Genomic DNA, 23483 nt, shown 5'->3' with positions numbered 1-23483 from the left:
ACCTATCAACCTGCAAGTCTTTTGGCTTGTGGGAGGAAACCGGAGCACCCGGAGAAAACCCACGCAGACACAGGGAGAACTTGCAAACTCCACACAGGCAGTACCCAGAATCGAACCCGGGTCCCTGGAGCTGTGAGGCTGCAGTGCTCACCACTACGCCACTGTGCCGCCCTATGTCTAGAAACAATAACGCGGGACAAAATTAATAGTCACATGGACAAATGCGAGTTACTTAAGGAAAGCTTGCTTGGATTTCTTAAGGGAAAAACATGTTTAACTAACTTGCTGGGGTTTTTTGAGGATGTAACAGAGAGGATTGATGAGGGAAATGCTGTTGATGTGGTGCACATGGACTTTAAAAAGGAGTGTGATACAGTGCCACACAACAGACATGTGAGCAAACTTGTAGCTCATGGAATAAAAGGGACGGTAGCAACATGGATACGAAATTAACTGAGTGACAAGAAACAAAAGACTAGTGGTTAATGGATGTTTTTCGGCTGGAGGATGGCTTGTAGTCGATGTCCCCAGGGATCAGTGTTGGGACCCTTGCTTTTCCTGATATATATTAATGACTTAGACCTTGGTGTACAGGGCACAATTTCAAAGTTTGCAAATGATACAAAGCTTGGAAGCATTGTGAACTGTGAGGAGAATGGTGCAGAACTTCAAAAGGACATAGACAAGTTGGTGGAATGGGCAGACAGGTGGCAAATGAAGTTCAATGCAGAGAAATGTAAAGTGATTCATTTTGGTAGGAAGAACACGGAGAGACAATGTAGAATAAAGGGTACAATTCTAAAGGGGTACAGTAGAAGAGCGACCTGGATGCATATATGCATAAGCCATTGAAGGTGGCAGAAGAGGTTGAGAGAGTGGTTAATAATGCATACAATATCCTGGGATTTATTAATAGGGGCATAGAGTACAAGAGCAAAGAGGTTATGTTGAACTTGTAGATGACGCTAGTTCAGCCTCAATTGGAGTATTGTGTCTAATTATCACACTTGAGGAAATACTTGAGGGCATTGGCGAGAGTACAGAAAAGATTCAGGAGAATGGTTCCAGTGATGAGGAATTTAAGTTATGAAGATAGATTGGAGAAGTTAGGACTGTTTTCCTTGGGGAAGAGAAGACTGTGAGGTGATTTGATAGAGGTATTCAGAATCATGGGGTCTGGACACAGTAGATAGAGAGAAAGTGTTCCCACTTGTGATAGGATTGAGAACGAGACGGCAAACGTGACATGAGGAAAACCTTTTCACACAACGAGTGGTTAAGGTCTGAAATGTGCTGCCTGACTATGTGGTGGAGGTAGGTTTAATTGAAGCAGTCAAAAGGGAATTAGACAGTTATATGCAAAGGAAGAATGTGCAAGGTTACAGCGAGAAGGCAGGGGAATGGGACTGAAGGAGTTGCTTTTTGAGAGCCAGTGCGGACATGATTAGGCCAAATGGCCTCCTTCTGTGCTTTAACAATTCTGTGACTCTGTGATTCAATACCATTTTACTGAATAGATACGTTTAATTCAAAGCTTCAATAGAGGTGTGTATTAGAATGAAAACTTAGTTAATGGAAACCTCGCTTGAAAGTGAATACTCTTGAAAAAATTGTCAGATTTATATTTCCTGAGCCTGAAGATTTCTCTGAAGGTGATATTTTCCCTCTGATAGTTAATACTATCTGACTTGCCCCAGACTGTAGACATCTCATTACAAATCCACACATGATCCTAGTTTACAACAGTAGATGTTCTAGTGGATCGATCTTCACAATGGTCAGTGGTGCTGATCTTCTGCAGCAATGGGAAATAGGACATTGGATATCAGTGGGAGAGGAACAGACTGTGAGTGGTCAGCATTTCCACTGTTATTACAGTAGGCCTTGGACAGGTTATCTAGATTATTAACATCGGGTGATGAACAGACTGTGAATGGAGATAAGTTCCACTGGGCACCCTATCAGAACTCTAACTGAGCTTCTGATCCCATATCCTCACCATCACAATAAACACCTGTCCCCACTTCACTTCATTTGCTGCTGGATCCTTCATCAGTGGTTTTGTTAACTCCAGACGCGACTATTCCAATGATCTCCTGGTCAACCTCCCACCTTGCATCATCTGAAACTGAGCACCCAGATTTGTATTTTCACTGGGAAAAACTGCTTCGGGACAATTGATAATTTTGGATTTTTGCAGTTCTCATCAGAGAAATTTCTCTTTCTTCTTTTTCCTACCATGCTTCTCGTGCAGTAACAGGGCCGCCCCTGCACAGGCAATTGTGGCTGCGGCAGAAAGAGGCCCTTAATTGGATGTTAATGACACAGTTAAGGGCCTCAATTGGCCGTGGGTATGGATGGCAATTCACAGTCCTTCCTGCTCGAGACTGAATTTTAGCAGAGCCGGGATGATGGCAGCAACCACACCGCGCCCTCCCCCACCATCACCACAACCCCGCCCTGCTCAACACCATCCCACTCCATTTTACGCTCTCCCACCTCTATACCCGCCACGGCGGAGAGCATGAAATTCCACCCAATGTTTAAGGTCGATTGCTGTTTGACAACTGGAAAAAGCTATAGATGTAACAGATATTAAGCAAGTACAGAGGCAGGGAAAGGCGAGGGAGGAATAAGAACAAAATGGAAGGTCTGTGATAGGTTATGAGGGAAGGGAGATGAAATGACAAAATGGATGATGGTGCAGGCAAAATGAGATAATAATGGGACAAGAAGAAAAGATGAAAGGTCACAAACCTGAAACATTAACTGTGTTTCTCTCTCTACAGATGCTGCTAGACCTGCTGAGTATTTAAAGCATTTTCTGCTTTTACTTCATATTTCCAGCAACTGCAGTGTATTGCTTTTGAGTGGGTCTAGAACAGGGATGTCCAACCTTTTCAGGCAGAGTGCAGCATTATGATTTTTTCTCGGCCCGGGGTGGCAGTGAGCAAATTTCGAAAGATAATGACTTAAAAAAAATTGTTTACTAATGAAAACGACAACAAATGTGCATTTTTGTGAAGAAGCTTTAAATGAGAAGACTAATTTATTGACTTACTTTCTCGTCACTGTATTGAACACTGATTTCACAACATATCTGGCATGGTTTCTGCTTGCATATGTAGTCAATCTCTGCCCGCACACGTGATGTAGCGATGCAGCGTATTCTAGATAGATATCCATCTGCCAGGAGAAACCGTGATCTCTCTCCCACGTCTCCCCGTGCTGTGTGTGTCTCGTTCTCTCTTCCCACTAGCACCACCAACCACCCTCGCGCCACCCCGCTCACCACCCACAACCCCCCACCCTGCCCCCGCTGCCATCTGCAGGACTAGGCGACACAGAATGAAAGTTTTGCGCAAAAGATGCCGGGGGAATATGAGGAAGCACTTTTTTACACAGCAGGTGGTAATGACCTGGAACTCAATGCCCACAAGGGTGGTGGAAGTGGAGACGATCAATGACTTGAAGAGGAAGTTGGATGGCCACCTGAAAGAAATGGACTTGCATGGATACGGGAATTGAACTAGGCAGTGGGACTGGCTGCATAATTCCGTGGAGTGACGGCATGTACCCTATGGGCCAAATGGTCTCCTTTTGTGTCATAAGTAAATAACTCTTTCACTGTCTCTCCCCCGTTTCTCCTCTCTCTGTCTGTCTCTCTCTCTCTAGCTGCCTGTTTCCTTTGCTGTCTCCTTTTCCCCCCTCTATGCCTCCTTCCCCCCCCAACTCGACCCCACTCTCTCCACCCCCATGTCTCCAATGATCCCCACTCCCGACTCAATGTTCCCCGCTCAGTCTTCCCAGTTCCCCGACTAGTGTTCCCCCACTCTCTCTGTTTCCTCCGCCTCTCTCTGTCCCTCTCTCTCTCAGTCCCCCCTCTCTCTGTCTCTCCCCCGTTCTGCCTCTCGCCCTTTCTCTCTCTGTCCCTCTCTTAGATCTCACCTCTATCTCTCTGTTCCCCCACTCTCTCTGTTCCCCCCACCTTTCTTGTTCCCCCCACTCTCTCCCTCTCACACAGTTGCAGAGAGCAGAACACCGAGCAGATGGTTTCTTAGTTCTTTTAATAAAGATCGCTGTCAGTCTCATAGTTGACAGCTGCTGACATCAGGAACAGCCGTTTCCCAACAGACTTGGGGTTTTCCGGTGGGCTTTTCTCACAAAATGTCAGAACTCTCCAGAAAACCTTAAGTCTGTTGGGAAACTACGATTCCTGATGTCAGCAGCTGTCATACTGACAGCGCAATGGTTTAAAAGGAGATCTGACAACGGAAATTTCACAACTCCAGTCACAGAACCCTGGTGAGGATGAGGAACGGCTCGGGCACAGTTTACATCCGCGGGCTGATGCAAACCTTTGGTGGGCCGGATCTTGGCTCCAGACCGTATGTTGGACAACCCTGATCTCGAGGATGTGTGAATGGGAACAGCAGCATCATTCCCAATAGCTGCTGTCCAGAAAAATGGTGGTGGAGACTTGGAGATGAAATTGTTAAAGTCAGTGTTAAGACAGGAAGGTTGTAAATGTGCCTAATCGAAAGCTGAGGTGCTGTCCCTTGAGCTTCAATTGAGTTTCATTGGAACAGCGTAGGAGCGAGACAGAAAGTTAAGAGTTGGAATGAGGGCGACCATTAAAATGGTAGGCGGCACAGAATTAAAATGATAGGCGACTGGAAGCTCACAGTTACTCTTGCAGCCTGATCAAAGGTGTCCCATAATATGGTCATGCAAACTGCGTTTGGTCTCCCCAGTGTAAAAGTGGCTGCATTGTGAGCAATTGGAAAAAGCACAAGTAAATCACTCTTTCACCTGGAAGGAGTGTTTGGGACGCTGGATGGTGGGAATGGAATCGGTAAAAGGGAAGGTGTTGCATCTCCTGTGCTTGAATGAACTGGTGTCGCAGGAAGGGAAAAGGTTGTTGGGGTGATTAAGGAGTGGATTAGGATGTCGCAGAGGGAATGGTCCCTTCGGAATGCTGAAAAATGGTTAATCTATTAGATGTTTAGTTGAGGAGAATGTGAGGGAGTTTAATATATTTTATTTGGGCAAGAGACTTTGGTATTGAAATGTTTTAATGGAATTCAGAACATTAGTTCAGGAAACAGGCTCACAATTCCCAAAGTAATCAATAACACAGAAAATTGAAAGTTAGAAGTAAGAAGGGAAATCAGGGTAATTTGTTCACCTAAAGGGTAATAGAGCAGGGGGTCAGTTACCAGGGAAGGACACTAAAGGGGCAGTGTAAGTGGGGTCTAGAGACAATTCACGGTCATTGTATGGATACACTGAGTGGAGGGACAGGTTTGTTCATCTCTGGAACAGGAACAGCTTATTTGGGCCAAGAGGCCTTTTCCTGTCTCTAACCATTTCCTGCTATATTGTGTTTCAGGAATCGTGAACACCTATTCAGCAGTTTTACACATACATTCATTGATTGCGGTTTTATAACAATCCTGTTATGTTCCTAATTCGAATTAGAAATGGAACTACTGCCAACCTCACACAGTGTAATGTTAGAGCAGAAAAGATTTGCAATTCACTTGAACTGCTCTACCAAAAATTATACCAATGTTTAATTTTGATCCGAATTTCCTATAATGCAGTTTTATGACATTTAAAAAATATGTTTCTGTTAGTCATTACATTGGGTTCACAAACAACTCCGGAGTTAAAGGATTATTCTTTGAGTAGAATGAGATTCTCTCTTTCACTGTCATTGGTAAGTTAGCCAAGAACTTACTTCCCAGACACCATGAACATTGTTTTTTCTTCACATTTCTCCATGGATTAATGTTCTATTGTGTGAACATCTACACATATTCTCAGATTGGATCAAATACTTTCTGACGTCTCATTCTGTGCTTTTAAATGACAACGTTTTAATGTTTCACATTTCTCCACCTCTTTCCTTACAGTTTGAAAGGAGACAAATCAGAGCCAAGGAACTATAGGCCGATGAGCCTGACAGCCCTTATTGGGAAGATGCGAGATGGGATATGAAGAGATGTCCTTTATTTTTACAGGGAAAGGGAGGGACCAATAGAAATTCATAATAGAGCTTCTGAAAAAATAAACAGCTTCTGCCCAACTAATTTTGCAGAGTTTTTCCTTTGAGGAAGTCACTAGCATGGTGGAGGAGGGAAATCCTGTGCACATTGTCTACTTGGACTTTTAGAAAGTCTTTGATAAGGTTCCTCACACTAGGTTACTTCAGAAGATGGAATCTTGATGTATCAGTAGAAATTTGAAACTTTGGATTAGGAATTGTCTTCAATCCTAAACCAAAATGTTGTAATTAACGGATGTGGTTCAGGTTGAAGACATGTTACAAGTGATCGGTCCTAGACCTGCTAATCTTCACAGTCTCTATTAATGACCTGGAATGGTGTTGAGAGTATGGTAAGTAGGTTTACAGATGACATCAACATCTGTGCAAGGGTTAAGACGGTCGAGGAGGGAAATCAGATCCAAAAACATTGTAGATGTGCTAGGAGAGTGAACTACGCATGGCAAATGGCATTCCATTTAGCTAAATGTAGTGCCACCCATATTGGTCAGGCCAGCAGAGGACACGGGTATCATTTGCAGGGAGAAATACTGAGAGACCACGGGACAGAAGAAAAGATCTTGATGTTATTGCACACAGATCACTGAAGGTTCATGACCAATGCAAATAAATCATAGCTAAAACTATCAAAGTATTGGCCTGCATTCATAGAACCACTCAGTATAAAAGATAAGACACCACTTTGACACTGTACACATCACTGTTCAGAACACATCTGGACACAGTGACAAATGTTGGTCCTCCTGCACAATGGTTGATATAGTGCCATTCAAAAAGTCCTACAGGACAGCTTAGGGAATATGAGCTACTCAGGCAAGCTCAAGGACCTTGGACTACTTATTGTAGAGCAGCACAGACTGACAGGCTACCTGATATAGGTCAATTGAATAACTGAATGGCTGGATAGAATCTCTATTGATAGATTATTCTAGTTCATCAGATTGGGAGGATCAGCAAACACACATTTAAACTATGTAAGTGGTTTCATGACCCCTTCCTTAGTTATTTTCCTGGATGTTCGATGGTTCTTCTTTACCAAAGAATGATGAGGCTCTAGAATGTGCTACCAGCTGCTGTGGTGGCTGCTGACTCTCTGTATACCTTCAAGAGGGAGATGGACTGGTTCCTGACTGGGGCAGAGACCTCACAATATAGAAGATAAGTGTCTTTACAGGTAAAATGTGGCCCGCATTATCACCTGGATTGGATTCGATAGGCTGGGGGTGGTGGGGGGGTGGGCGTAGGTCAGAGAGGAATATTACCGAGCACTTTTTCCCATATTGGCTCTGGGTGTTTCCAGTTTTTTGCTTGGCTGTTGGGGTGGTGTCTTGTGGGGATAAGGGGTGAGGGAGGGATGAAGTGTTTAGCCATAATGGTCGTTCTTTCGTGGCGTGAGGTAGTTTTGATGGACCATCTGGTCTCTTCCTGTTCATCATTTCGGTGGGACATATTTCTTGGGAACCTTTAACATCTGGGTCAAGGCACTGCTCTTTACTGTGAGCCCAGAGCATCCGTGCAGCACACGGAGGTTTGTATTAAGATTCACAGCTTATCAGGATCCTGCCAGATGTGTGTAAGATTTCAGAAATAATAATGATCAGCAGCTGGATTAAGTGAAATACAATGTTCACATATTTACAGGATATGACAGAAATCATATGAATTGTAACTTGAATCTACGCAGAATATTTGAGAATTGACAACAAATCCAAACAATGTTCAATCTTGTTTCTCCAGCCTTTGATTTTCTGATTCCCAGATTCTGTCCATCTCTTAAACAAATGGCTACAGTCAATCATTCTGATTCTCGGAAGTAAAATAAACAGTTTGAAATCTCCATGTCATCACTTACCTTTCAGGTCACTGGGTACTTCAGATAAACCTCTTGCGATATCCATAGAATCAAATGAATCATTACCTGTTAAAATCAATTAATTTACATGAAATCAGATTTCTGTAATATTATAGTAAATTCTGCAGTGTTTGAATCTGAAGTTGAATTCAGTGTGTGATTTTACCGTACCGACTTCCTGTATGCCTTTCAGTATTTTATCCAACTTCACAAAGGATTCCGACATCAGCCTTCGGGCCCGAGAGCCTTTCTCCACCACCAGATTTAGGAGAAGTTTGGAACTGTCTGCCCAGTTTCCCTTCTCCACGAGCTCAGTGACTTTCTGTAAAGAATAATAATGAATATCTGAATTCTCAGTTTTGAGCACAGAAAGCAGTCACTGGGCCAGGTACTGATCCATTCTGAACATGGGCTGAATATTCTGTAAACATCCTGATTCAGACATTAATGGCAAATAAATGTGATAAAACTAAATTCAAAATCAGAAGTATTGCTCTCGGAGAGTGAGGTATCACTGAGAATCGGCAATAGTTTTAATGTGATTAGTTTGACATGACATCAGATACTGATTGACAATATGATCCACTTGGTTCTCACACTTATTTCCTGCTGTCACACTTTGTGATTCACTCCGAAATAAAGCAGCAGCGAATCAAAACTCAAGGCCAATTTTACTAAACTGAGGAGTGAATAAGCAAACATTTACTGGAAACAACTACTTGAAGGTAAATCAGTGTCAGAGCAGTGGGAGGCTTTCAAAGGGGAGATTCAAGGGTTCAGAGTAAACAAGTTCCCACAAAGAAAAAGGCTGAAATGGCCAAATCTAGAGCCCCATGGATGTCAAGGAACGGACAGGGTAAGATAAGGCAGAAAAGGAAAGCTTATGTCCAACACCGAGAATTCAAAACTATGGAAAGCCAAGAGGAGTACAGAAAGTGGAGGGGTGAAATCAAAAAGGAAATTAGAAAGCAAAGAGAAGCTATGAGAGAATAGTTGCAAGCAAAATCAAGGGGAACCAAAAGATGTTTTATCAATACCTTAAGAATAAGAGGATAACTAAGGAGAGAGTAGGGCCCATAAAAGACCAAAAAGGTAACCTATGTGTAGGGGAAAAAGATATCGGTATGGTTCCTAATGAATGCTTTGTGTCTGTCTTCACAAAAGAGGGGGATGATGCAGCTATTGTAGTTAAGGAAGAAGCGTGTGAAGTATTGGATGTAATAAACATAGAGCGAGAGGAAGTATTAATGGGATTAGCATCCTTGAAAGTTGATAAATAACCAGAACCAGATGAAATGTATCCTAGGCTATTAAAAGAAGCAAGAGAAGACATAGCAGAGTGTCTGACCATCATTTTCCAGTCCTCAATGGATACAGCTGTGGTGCTGGAGGTTTGGAGAACTGCTAACATTGTACCTCTGTTTAAAATGGGAGTGAAGGATAGACCGAGTAATTACAGGTCAGTCAGTCTAACCTCAGCAGTGGGCAAATTATTGTAATATTTTCTGAGAGACAGGATAAACTGTCACTTAGAATGGCACAGGTTAATCAAGGATAGTCAGTGGATTTGTTAAGGGAAGATCTTGGTTGACCAACTTGATCGGAATCTTGGAAGAAGTAACAAGAAAGATAGATGAGGCTAGTACAGTTGATGCGGTCTACATGGATTTTAGCAAGGCTTTTGACAAGGTCAGAAATTACAGACTGGTTAAAAAAATCAAAATGCCATAGGATCCAGGAAAATGCAGCAAGGTGGATACAAAATTGTCTCAGTGGCAGGAAACAGAGGGTAATTGTTGACGGGTGCTTTAGCGACTGGAGGGCTGTTTCCAGTGGAGTTCCACAGGCCTCAGTACTGGGTCCCCTACTTTTTGTATGCATATTAATGATTTGAAGGTAAATGTTGCGGGCATGATCAAGAAGTTTGCAGATGACACAAAAATTGGTAGTATGGTAGATAGCGAGGAGGGTAGCTGTACGTGCAGGGAGATATTGATGGTCCGGGCAGAAAAGTGGAAAATGGAATACAACTTGGAAAGGTGTGAAGTGATGCATTTGGGGAGGTCAAACAAGGCAAATGAATACTCGGTAAATGGGAAAACACTGAGAAATGTAGAGGAAGTGGGGGACCTTGAAATGAATGTCCACAGATCCCTGAAGGTAGCAGGACAAGTCAATAAGGTGGATAAAAATGCTTATTGAATCCTTTCCTTTATTATCTGAGGTATAGAATACAAGAGCAGGGAGGTTATGGTGGAACTGTACAACACATTGGTTAGGCCACAACTTGAGTACTGTGAGAGTCCCTTCACCTTAGCAGAGAGGTCAGTGACAAGGGGGAATAGATTTAAAGTGATTGGTAGGAAAATTAGAGGGGAGCTGAAGAAAAGATGTTTTCACACAAAGGGTGGTGGGGGTCTGGAACTCACTGCCTGAAAGGATAGTTGAGGCAGAAACCTTCAACTCATTTAAAAGGAGTCTGGATATGCGCCTCAGGTGCCATACTCTGCAGGGCTACGAATCAAATGCTGAAAGGCGGGATTCGAATAGGTGGAGCGTTTTTCAGATGGCACAGATGCAATGGGCTAAGTGGCCCCTTTATGTGCCTTAAACATTCTATGATTCTAAGTGATAGGGAAGGGACGTCTCTAAACTGAGGGAAGCAGCGAGAAAACTGTCTGAGAAATTACCACCAACCAATTGAAACAACCACTGATGATTTATCAGTCAGGAGAATCGACCAATAATAATAATACTGAAAGTCCAATCACTCCGTATATATTCCCCTCAGTAACTGAAATGTCAGATACTCAATGTTTTGTACACCCACTGCCAGCATGAAACATCAGTAACTGGGAGAACATATCCAGCAATGGATAGTCAGGACTTCCATCAACAACTTACATTTAATATCAGACTTTTAATGTCGAGAAACAACCCAAGCTGTTTCACAGGGACAGAATCAAACAACAGGCCCGAGACAAAGCAGGATAAATTGCCACAGCTGACTAAATGTTAAAAGAAAAGGTAATTTTAAGAAGGAGGGGAAGGGGATCGGTTTCAGGAGTGAATTTCAGAGCATGGGGCCCAAGGTAACTGAAAGCTTGGTCACCAGTGGTGGTGTGAAGGAAGGGCTGCACAAGAGGACAGGGTCAGAGCAATAGAAAATTCCAGTAGTATGAGTACTGAAGAAGGTTACAGTGATTGGAAGTATCAAGCCAGCAAGTTATTTAAACAGAAATAGTTTTAAATTGAAGGTTTGAGGGTTGGAAGCCATTCTAGGTATGTGAACACACATGTGATATCAGAAATGAGACCTGGAGGGGACAGGGTACAGGCAGCAGACTCTGAGTAGCTGAAGATTACAGAGTGTGTAAGGTGGGAGGTTGGGCAGGAGAACATTGGAATAGTCGTATCTGGAGGCATGGACGAGGGCTCAGCAGGAGATGAGCTGAAGTAGGAATAGAGACTGGCAATGTTACATAGATAGAAGTAGGGGATCATCGTGATGGAGAGAATATCAGATATGGAGTTCAGCTTGAGGGTGGATGCCAAAATCGCAGACAGTCTCAGGCAGTGGCCAGGGAGTGGAATAAAATCAAGAAGTAAAGAGATAGCGTTTGTGGTGGGGATCGCAGATGATGGTGTCAATCTTTCCAATATTGAACAGAAGGAACATGGGGAGTAACATTCCACACCAAGACCACAGGGTCAGGAAGCTGCTGAACCAATGATCACAATTTCCTTGCATTCCCCTCGGGACTAACATTCTACGCCAAGAGCACGTGGATAGAAAATTACAGTGAATGAGTAACATTTCCTGATGTTCTACCTGGGGGGTTTTATTTTCCTAAAATCATTCCTGTGACTGCACTTAAATGATTGTGTATTGTGGCAACCAGAATTATACACAAACGTTAACATTGCTATTGACCAACTAGAATAACTGAGAGAAGGGAGTGGTTGGAATTGAGGAACTATTGTGTAATCTGGGAATGTCCTCACTGGAAAAGAGAATGTTGAGAGGTGATATGATTGTTGTTTCACTTTGTCCAGTACAGTAGAAACAGAGGACACAGCCTGAGCTTCAAGGAGGGTAAATTCACAACTAATCTCTCGTAACAATATTACAGAGTGAACAGTCAGTCTGTCGGACACACTCCCTAGGGAGGTTGTAGTTAGTATTGAGTCATTCAAATGTGAATTAGACAGATATATTTCAGAAAATAACATTTTGAGATGTACCATTAGTGTAATTTAAGATATGACAGTTTTTATTTATTCATTCATGGGATGTGGATGCCTCTGGCCTGGCCAGCATTTATTACCCATGAGAAGGTGGGGGTGAGCTGCCTTCCTGAACCGCTGCAGTCCATGTGTACACCTACACTGCTGTTAGAGTTCCAGGATTCTGACCCAGTGACGATGAAGGAATGACAATATATTTCCAAGTCAGGATGGTGTGTGACTTGGAGGAGATTTTGCAGGTGGTGATGTTCCCTTGCACTCGTTTCCCTGGTCCTTCTAGAAGGGAGAGGTCACGTGTTGGAAAGGTACTGTCGAAGGAGCTTTGGTGAGTTGCTTCAATGCATTTTGTAGATGGTATACACTGCTGCCACTGTATATTGGTGGTGGAGAGAGTGAATGTTTAAGCTGGGAAATGGGGTGCCAATCAAGCAAGCTGTTTTGTCCTGGATGGTGTCGAGCGTCTTGATATTTGTTGGAGCTGCACACATCCAGGCAAGAGGAGAGTATTTTATCACCCTCCTGACTTGTGCCTTGTTGATGGTGGACTTTGAGCAGTCATGAGGTGAGTCACTCACCGCAGAATTCCCAGCCTCTGACCTGACCATGTTGCCACAGTATTTATACGGTTTGTCCAGTTACGTTTCTGGTCAATGGTAACTCCCAGGATGTTGATAGTGGGGGAATCAGCAATGGTAATGCAATTAAATGACAAGGGGAGACGATTAGATTATCTCCTGTTGGAGATGGCCATTGCTTGTCACTTGTGTGGCAGGAATGTTACCTGCCATTTATCAGCCCAAGCCTGAATGTTGTCCAGATCTTGTTGTATTTCTACACAGACTACATCAGTATCTGAGGAATTGCGGATGGTGCTAAACACTGTGCAATCATCAACGAACATCTCCACTTCTGACCTTATGATTGAAGGAAGGTCATCGCTGAAGCAGCTGAAGATGTTTGGGCCGAGGACACTGCCCTGAGGAACTCCTGCAGTGATGTCCTGGAGCTCAGATGATTGACCTCCAACAACCACAACCAATTTCCCTTGTGCTAGGTATGACTCCAAACAGCAGAGAGTCCCCCCCCCCCACCTCTCCGATTCCCATTGGCTTAAATTTTACTAGGGTTCTTTGGTGACATACTCGGTCAAATGTTGCCTTGATGTCAAGGGCAATCACTCTCACCTTTCTTCTGGAATTTAGTTCTTTTAGCCAAGGTTGAACCAAAGCCGTAATGAGGACTGGAGCCAAGTGCCCCTGGTGGATGAGCGTCGATGAGCAGGTTATTGGTAAGTTCCGCTTGAAAGCACTGTTGGCGCCCCCTTCCATCACTTTGCTGATTGTGAGTGGGCTAATGGGCAGTAACTGGCCAGATTGGATTTGTTCTGCGTTTTGTCGAGCCGGACAGTGGCGCAGTGGTAGCACCGCAGCCTCACAGCTCCAGGGACCTGGGTTCAATTCTGGGTACTGCCTGTGCAGAGTCTGTAAGTTCTCGCTGTGACTGTGTGGTTTTTCGCTGGGTGCTCTGGTTTTCTCCCACCGCCAAAGACTTGCAAGTGATAGGTAAATTGGCCATTGTAAATTGCCCCTAGTGTAGGTAGGTGGCAGGGAATATGGGATTACCGTAGGATTAGTATAAATGGGTGGTTCTTGGTCAGCACAGACTTGAAGGGCCTGTTTCAGTGCTGTATCTCTAAATAAAATAAAATACCTGGGCAATTTTTTCCAATTTGTCAGGTATGATGCCAATGTTGGGACAGCTTCGAGATCTGGTTAATTCTGCAGCACAAGTTTTCAGCAGTGCAGTCAGGATATTGTTGGGGCCCGTAGACTTTGCTGTGTCCAGAGCGCTCAGCCATTCCTTTATCACGTAGGGTGACTCACATTGGCTGAAGACTGACATCTGTGAAGGTGTGGACCTCAGGAGGAGGCCGAGATCCACTCAGCACCTCTGGCTGAAAATGGCTGCAAATGCTTCAACCTTGTCTTTCATGCCCTGGTCTCCGCCATCATTGAGGATGGAAATGTTCGTGGAAGAACCTCTGCAGTTAGTTGTTTAATTGTCCATCACTATATGACTTGGAGTGGCAGTACTGTAAAGTTTTATGATCCGTTGGTTGTGGGATTATTTGACTCTATTTATAGCATGCTGCTTTCTCTGTTCAGCATACATGTATTGATGTGTTGTAACTTCACCAGGTTGGCACCTCATTTTTAGATATGCCTGGTGCTGCTCCTGACACTGTCTCCAGAGTTGGTCCCCTGGCTTGATGCTAATGGCAGAGTGAGGAATACACAAGGCATGAGGTCACAGATTGTGGTGAAATACAATTATGCTGCTGTTCATGGTTCACAGCACCTCATGGATGCTCAGTTTTAGATGGTCGATCTATTCTGTATTATCACATTTAGAATGGTGATACTGCCACACGATATGATGGCGGTGTCTCCAATTCGAAAACGTGACTTCATCTCCATAAGGTGGGGTGATCACTCCTACTATTATGGTCATGGACAAATGCATCTGCAACAGGTAGATGGGTGAAGACAAGTAGATTCTTCCCTCGTGTTGACTCTCTTGACATCTGCTGCAATCCCAGTCTGGCAGACATGTCCTTCAGGATTGGCCAGCTCGGTCAGTAGTGGTTCTACTGAGCCACTCGATAATGGATATTGAAGTTCCCCAGCACTACCCTCTCCACCATCAACCCTCACAAGAGTAAATTCTGTGGCCTTGCTTCCTCCAGGTGACATGGTGGAATACAGATTCATCAACTGAGAGAGGACAATAATCAGCAAGAGGTTTCCTTGTCCATGTCTCACCTCATGCCATGAGATTTCACAAGGTCCAGAATCAAAGCTGGGGACTCTCAGGACCAACCCTGTTTACTGTATATCACTGGGCCACCATCTCCCGTCAGTCTATCTGGTGGGAAAGGACAGACCTGTGAATAGTAATGGAGGGATCTGGGATGTTTATTGATGGTCATATTCACAGAATCATGCCCATGTCAGCCTGTTGTTTGACTAAACTGTGGTACAAATTCTGTCAAATATTGTTACAACTCTTTAGGTGGTATTGAGGAATTTGCGGGGTCGACTGAGTCAATTGCAGCACAGAAGGAGGCTGTTCAGCCCATCAAGTCCATGCGAGCTCTCCATGGAACAATGCAGTCAGTCCCACTCCCCCGCTCGATCTCTGTAGCCCTGCGAGTTTATTTCCTTCACCTGCCCATCCAATTTCCTTCAGAAATCAGTTAACAACTCCATTATCAGTGCAGTATATGACTACCTGGATGTTAGAAGGTGAGTCAGACCTAGGTTATTTTTCAACCAGAATTTCCAATGTTCCCATGTTACTGTATTCCATCAGTTCTGTAATGTTAGAATAAATTAATCTCATTCTGTATCCCTCCCACTTACTTGATACTCTTGTCCAGTGAAATGGTCCTCGCCTGTTAATATGAGACTGAGTCCCTCCACTCCTTCTTCAATCACCTGTTCTAGTCTGTCCTGGTAGAATTTCATCAACTTGAACAGCTGGTAATCGTCGTACTTTGTCAGGAATTCAGTGATTGTGGAGTTCGGATCTGTGAACACAAATGGAGAAAATTAAACACATTATTGGTATTCTATCCGGACTGTTACATTTCCTCTGATACCAAACAGCTGAAACCTCCCGTGAGCCACATTAGCAAACAACTTCTGAAAACCCAGAAACACCACATGTATCACATTCCACTGACTTGTATAGTCACTTCTTAAAAACAGGAGCCAAGTTTGTCAAACATGACTGACCTTCAACTTATCAGCTCCAGCTTCCCAGATCTGCACCTGAACCCCACTCCCCAAGCCACCTCCTGTGTCTCTGAATGGTCACTAGTTCAAACTCGAAACAGACTCCAGGAGTTTTTCCACAATCCATGCCACCCCCTCCCCCTCCATCTCATCTCCATTCTTGATAGTCTGTAAAACCAACTGAAAAATGTGTTTTCTTCCTTTTCCGTTCGCAACTCCTCAGGTACTGGAACAGTCCGTGCCCGCAGGCAAGACCTGGACAAATTCAGGCTTGGCATGGGAAGTGGCAAGTAACATTTGCGCCACACAAGTGCCAGGCTATGATCAGCACCAAAGAGAGAACCTAATCATCTCCCTTTGATGATCAATTGCATTATCATCACTGAATCCCTCACCATCAACATCCAAGGGATTTCCATTGACCAGAAACTTAACTGTACCTGACACATAAATACCATGGCTATAAAAACAAATTGCAGGCTGGGAATTCTGCAGCGAGTGACTCATCTCCTGATTCCCCAAAGCCTGTCCACCATCTAAATGGCACAATCAGAACTGTGATGGAATACTCTCCACTTGCCTGGATGGGTGCAGCTCCAACAATACTCAAGAAGCTTGATATCATCCAAGAGAAAGCAGTCCACTTGATCGGCACCCCATCTACGATCTTAAATATTCACTCTCTCTACCATTGGCGTACAGTTGCAGTGGTCTGTACCATAACTCATAAAGGCTTCTTCGACATCGCCTTCCAAACACATAACCTCCACCACCAAGTACAAGGGCAGCAGCCACTTGCACACTTGGAAGTTCCCCTCCAAACCACACACTATGCTCACTTGGAACGATATCGCCATTCTTCCACTGTCACTGGATCAAAATCCTGGAACTCCCTCCCTAACAACAGTGTGGGTGTACACGCACCAGATGGACTGCAAGGTTCAAGGAGGTGGCTCAACAACACCTTCCCAAGGCCAATAAAGTTGATCTTGACATCCATGAACAAATATAAAAGAGGACAGTTGGATGGATACATAAAAATGTGAAAGACTTGAAACAAGAACTTTAAACAGTGAGATGTTGCACAGCAATTTGTTTTTAGAAATATCTTCAGGAATTTACAATCTCACATAATGCCATGAAGATATAGGTGACAGATTTAACAGTTATTTCACAATGTATCCGCTGTTATCACCCCCTCCTCAAAAAGTCCATCTTGACCCCTATTGTCCTTGTAAACTTTTGCCCCATCTCCAGCCTCCCTTTGCTCTCCAAAGTCCTTGAACATGTTGTTGCCTCCCAAATCCATGCCCATCTTTCCCGGAAGTCCATGTTCGAATCCCTCCCATTAAATTTCCAACAGTGCCACAGTACTGAAAGAGCTTTTATCACAATCACAAATAACATCCTCTGTGACTCTGACAGTGGTATATGATTTACTGTAATCCTTCTCAACCTGTCTGCAGCCTTTGACACGGTTGGCCACACCATCATCCTCCATCGGCCAGGCTGGGTGGAACTGTGTCAGTGGTTTCTGGTTTAATTCTTATCTATCAAATCATAGTCAGAGAATCACTGGCATTGGCTTTTCTTCCTGTTCCTACACCATTACCTCTGGAGTCCCCAATGATCTATCATTAGCTCCCTTCCATTTTTCATCAACTTGCTGCCCCTTGGCGACATCATCCGAAAACATAGGATTAGGTTTCACATATACATCGAGAAGTAAATGTTTGGCTAAGACAAATTTGGGTCCATTACAGGCAGAGTCAGGAGAATTTATCATGGGGAATAGAGAAATGGCAGAGAAGCTAAATGATTACTTTCTGTCTGTCTTCACTGAGGAAGATACAAGAAATCTCCCAGAATTAGAGATCCAAGGGATTAGGGGGAATGAGGAATCAAAGGCAATTAGTCTTCATATTAATAAGAAGGTTTCATTGGAGAACTTAATGGGGCTGAAGGGTGATAAGTTCCCAGGACCTGATATTCTACATCCAAGAGTGTTGAAAGAGGTAGCTATGGAGATAGTGGATGCATTGGTGATCATCTTCCAAAATTCTATAGATTCCGGAGCGGTTCCTGCAGATTTGAAAGTCGCAAATGTCATCCCACTATTTAAGGAGGGAGGGAAATAGCAAACAGGGTATTACAGACCTGTTAACCTTACATCAACCATTGGGAAAATGCTAGTATCTATTCTAAATGATGTCAATAGTTGTGTAATAATGATCTGATTGGGCATAGTCAACATGGATTAATGAATGGAAAATCATGTTTGACGAACATGTTGGAGTTTTTTGAGTATGTTGCTAACAGAATAGATAAATGGAGTCGGTGGATGTGGTATACTTGGATTTTCAGAAGGCTTTCGATAAAGTTCCCCACAAGAGATTGGTTAGCAAAATTAAAGCACATGGAATAAGAGGGAATATGGTGGCACGGATTAAACTGGCATAACGCAGAGAGTAGGAATACACGGGTCATTCTCGCATTGGCAGGCCGTGATTAGTGGGGAACCGCAGGGATTAGTGCTTGGGCCCCAGCTGTTCACAATATATATCAATGATTTGGATGTGGGGACCAAATGTAATATTTCCAAGTTCACGGATGACACAAAACTAGGTCGGAATGTGTGGTGAGGAATGTGCAAAGCGGCTTCAAGGGAATTTGGACAGACTTAGTGAGTGGGCAAGAATGTGGCAGATGGAATATAATGTGGAAACATGTGAGATTATCCACTTTAATAGGAAGAATGGACGTGCAGAGTATTTCTTAAATGGTAAAAGATTAGAAAGTGTAGATGTACAAAAGGACCTGGGTGTCCTTGTCAATAAGTCACCGACAGCTAACATGCAGGTGCAACAAGCAATTAAGAAGGCTAATGGTATGTTATCCTTTATCGCAAGAGGATTTGAGAACAGGAGTAGTGAAGTATTGCTTCAATTGTATCGAACCTTGGTTAGACCGCACTTGGAGTACTGTGTGCAGTTTTGGTCCCCTTACCTTAGGAAGGATATTACTGCCATAGAGGGAGGGCAACAAAGATTAACCAGACTACTTCCCAGGATGGCAGGACTGTCCTATGAAGAGAGATTGGGGAAACTGGGCCTTTAATCGAAGAAGTGTTTTGAAGAATGAGAGGTATGTAATTGAAACCTACAAAACACTTAAAGGGATAGACAGGGTAGATGCAGCTAAGATCTTTCCCCGGTTGGGGAGTCTAGAACCAGGGGACACAATTTCAAAATAAGGGGGAAGCCACTTAGGACAGAGATGAGGAAAAATGTCTTCATTCAGAGGGTTGTAAATCTTTGGAATTCTCTGTCCCAGAGGAATGTGTAAGCTCAGTCATTGAGTATGTTTAAAGCAGAGATTGACAGATTTTTAAATACAAATGACATATGGGATATGGGGAAAATGTGGGAAAGGGGCATTGAAGTGGATAAGTAGCCATGATCATATTGAATGGTGGGGCAGGCTTGATGAGCTGAATAGCTACTCCTATGTTCCTGTGCTCCTGTCAATGACACGCAGCTTTACCTTACTAATGTTCCTAAACTCTGTTGCTCCTATCCTAACTTGCACCAAGTCTCATTTCCCCATCACCTGTGGCTGCTGATGTACATTGCCTCCCAGTCTGACAACACCTCAATTTTAAAATCCACATCCTTGCTTTTCCAATCCCTCCACAACCTCCCCCTTCCTATCTCTGTAACCTCCTCTAGTTTACAAGCCTTTGACATCTCTGCACTTCTCCAAATCTGGCACATTGTGCATCCTGATTTTAAATGCTCCATCATGGGAGGATGTGCCTTCAGCTACCAAGGCCTTAAACTGTGGAATTCTCTTCCTAATCCTCTCCACCTCGTTAACACTCTCTCCTCCTTTAAGATTCTCCTTAAAACCGACCTCTTTGACCAGGCTTTGGTCCTGTGCTCTGATATCTCATTCTGTGTCTCAGTGTCATTTTTTGCATTGATAATGCTCTTGTTAAGCAGACTGGAGTGTTTTGCTCAGTGATTCCGTCTCAGATCAATAATATCACCAAACTACAGTTCAAGTTATTCTCCAGCAGTAATTTATAACCAGGTTTGAGACAAAGTAAAAATCACTTCTCTGCTGTTTCACTCGTGCTGACACTGGTATAATAAAAACTCAACAACTTACATTTCCACAGCATTTTAAACATTGAAACACATCCCAAGGCACTTCACAGAAGCTGAATCAGACAAAAGATAGACTCTGAATAAAGGGAGGTAGAACCAGCAGTGGACAATATATTGGGCAAAGATCTGAATTAGAGGAGAGTCCAGATTGAGAAGAAGGAGGTTGAGAGGTTTAAGGACGGCAATGCCGAGCAGAGAGCTGGGACAACTCAAAGTACAACCAACACAGATGGGTGAGGAGAGGGTGAAATGTAAAAGTGGTCAGAGTTGGAGTAAGAGCGGGGTTCAGTGATTGGAGGGGATTGCAGAGCTGGAGGAGGTTACAGATGGTGGAGGGATTGCAGAGCTGGAGGAGGTTACAGATGGTGGGGGGATTGCAGGGCGAGAGGAGGTTACAGATGGTGGGGGGATTGCAGGGCTGGAGGAGGTTACAGATGGTGGGGGATTGCAGGGCTGGAGGAGGTTACAGATGGTGGGGGATTGCAGGGCTAGAGGAGGTTACAGATGGTGGGGCGATTGCAGGGCTGGAGGAGGTTACAGATGGTGGGGGATTGCAGGGCTAGAGGAGGTTACAGATGGTGGGGCGATTGCAGGGCTGGAGGAGGTTACAGATGGTGGGGGATTGCAGGGCTAGAGGAGGTTACAGATGGTGGGGCGATTGCAGGGCTGGAGGAGGTTACAGATGGTGGAGGGATTGCAGGGCTGGAGGAGGTTACAGAGACATGGAGAGATGAGACCATAAAGACGATTAAATGAGGTTGAGAGGTTTAATTTGCAGGTCCTTGGGAACCGGGATTCAATACAGGTTCAGAATGGCAGGGTGATCAGCGAGCAGGGATTTTGATTCACTTGCATTTACGAAAGATGAAAGGAGAACAGTTACTCAGGAAATCGAGGCTACCGGTGATAAAAGTATGGATTCGGGGATCTGCAGCAGATGGGCTGAAGCAGGGTGAAGATGGACAATGTTACAGAGGTGGAAAGAAGCGGTCATTATGATGGAGAGAATATCGTCTCGGAAGCTCAGCCAGGCCTCAAACAGAACACTGAGGTTATGAACAGTCTGGTCCAATCCGAGACATTGTCTGGGACGGGGATAGAGTCACTGACGATGGTACAGAATTCACAGCGGTGGGTGAAGACCATGTCCTCAGTCTTCACAATGTTTAATGCAGGCTGCAGAATGAGAACAAAGCTTCTGATATCAACATAAACATCTCCACCCCAACCAGCCTTCAACATCTCTGCACTTCTCCAAATCTGACCCCGCACCCAGACGCCACTCACACAGCCTCGCGCCTGTACCCCACTCACCCAGCCCCGCAACCTCACCCGACTCACTGAGCTCCACACCTTAACCCACTCACCCAGCCCCACACCCTCACCCCACTCACAGAGCTCCGCACCCATCCCACTCACCCAGCCCCGCACCCCACTCACCCAGCCCCGCACCCCACTCACCTTGCCCTGCACCTTAACCCACTCACCCAGCCCCGCAACCTCACCCGACTCACCGAGCTCCACACCCTAACCCACTCACCCAGCCCCGCAACCTCACCCCACTCACCTTGCCCTGCACCTTAACCCACTCACCCAGCCCCGCAACCTCATCCCACTCACCTAGCTCCGCACCCTAACCCACTCACCTTGCCCTGCACCTTAACCCACTCACCCAGCCCCGCACTGCACCCCACTGGGCTTGATTTAAACCCCTTTCGGGGCTGGGATTGGATGTGGATGGGAGGGTGCTAAAATAGCCCCTCCATCTGGCACACTGGTTCCTCAGCTCCATCCTGGCTTCAGGCCATTTTCGTGGCGACGGGATGGGGGTGAGGGAGGGGGCAGCAGGACGACCCCACCATATGTGACGGTTAGCTGACTAGTTCACGAAGAGCCTATTGCGGGCAATTAAAGGAGGTCAATTGGGATTTTCCATTTGGCCTTCAGATCCTTGCAGGCAGCAGGAGCCAGTTTAACTGCCTGGAGGCAGCCTCCCAGCGGCAGACCGGGAAGGCCAGTACTCCGGGAATGTCTAGAGGCCCACCCTGCCTGCTTGGGTGAAGCAACAGCCACACTCTGCCCAGGAGAGGGGTTCCCCCACTAACAGTGGTGGCTTGGCTGCAAGATCCATTATTTTTAAATTTAAGTTTGGAAAAGTTGAGGATAGAGAGAGTGCCTCCATTTTGAAGCATCATCACCCTCTATTACAGCCTGCTACTCCTTTCAAGCTCGACGGTCTCTGACAGACCCTCCAGCTTCGACAGTCTGTCTGCTGTCATTAATTAGACGGTGAGCCTGCCCTCTCTGGCCATTAACTGTCTGGCACAAACTAGGGCTTGTGACTCCTTCCCCCGTGGGCGGGTTTGGCACACGGAAACAATCCCAACCACTGTTTCCTTCCCCCGGATGGAAAATCCTGCCTATTTCTTTATCCCCCTTACAGTCCCAATACCAGGTATCTACTGGACAGTTCCAGTGCTCAGGGGCTCCGTCCACCTTTCAATATGATGCCCCTCTAGATGATCACTCACTCAGTCCCTGTCCTGTTCCCTCTTCCTATGTGAGCTGCAGCTTCCTGCTCAGGACCTGGATACCTTTATCAGGACAGAAATTATATTTAAAGTATTTTGTGAACCTACCTGTGTCCATTCTCATTCTTGTTGAAGATGTTGGATCTTCTCCCCTGTTTGAACCTTCAGCCATGGTGGTGACAGGCGTTCCCAGATTCGGATATTCTGTAATAAATACAATATTAATAGGAAGGTTACACAGAAAAATGAAAATGAGAGGTGGAACGTTGCCTTGTTAAACATGATATCAGTCCCTCCTCCCCGATTAGTACAATAGCTGTTAGCTCTGGGACCGAATAATTCTCGAGCGTTATGATCAACTCTCCACATCAGACATAACACAAACAGCTGCCCAGTGAATTATAGAATTATTTACGACACAGAAGGAGGTAATTCAACCCAATTAGTTCCTGCCAGTTCTCCACGGAACTACCCAGTCAGTCCCACTCCCCTACTTGATCCCCATAGCTCTCAAAGTTTATTTCCCAGAAGTGGCCATTCAATTTCCTCTTGAAGTCATTGGTTGTCTCCGCTTCCACCTCCTCTATTGTGAGCAACGAGTTCCAGGTCATTACCACTCACTGTGTAAAAAAGTTCTTCTTCATATTCCCCTGCATGTCTTGCCCAAAACCTTCAATCTGTGTCCGCCAGTCCTTGTACCATCAGTTAATGGAAACAAATGTTACTTGTCTAACTTATCTAAGCCTATCATAACCTTGGACACTTCTATTAAATCTCCTATCAATCTCCTTTGTTCTAACGAGAACAAACCCAGCT

At 44.7% G+C, this 23483-nt stretch overlaps 1 protein-coding gene across 1 annotated transcript in view; it reads right to left on the bottom strand.

Annotated features, from left to right (window-relative positions):
- LOC137345315 (NACHT, LRR and PYD domains-containing protein 3-like) overlaps nt 1-23483 on the bottom strand; it is a 99157-nt gene that overhangs the window by 46414 nt on the left and 29260 nt on the right. Inside the window, exons 3-6 of the mRNA XM_068008813.1 lie at nt 22776-22871; nt 15593-15759; nt 8094-8244; nt 7923-7988 (exon numbers count right to left, since the gene is read on the bottom strand). Of these exons, the coding sequence (XP_067864914.1) occupies nt 7923-7988; nt 8094-8244; nt 15593-15759; nt 22776-22839 (448 nt within the window). The 5' untranslated portion in view covers nt 22840-22871. The remainder of the gene's footprint in view (nt 1-7922; nt 7989-8093; nt 8245-15592; nt 15760-22775; nt 22872-23483) is intronic.

The sequence above is a fragment of the Heterodontus francisci genome, chromosome 28, assembly GCF_036365525.1.
Source record: "Heterodontus francisci isolate sHetFra1 chromosome 28, sHetFra1.hap1, whole genome shotgun sequence".
NCBI classification, from domain to species: domain Eukaryota; kingdom Metazoa; phylum Chordata; class Chondrichthyes; order Heterodontiformes; family Heterodontidae; genus Heterodontus; species Heterodontus francisci.
The sequence above is the reverse complement of the archived record's forward strand: the minus strand, read 5'-3'. Positions and strand labels throughout refer to the sequence as shown.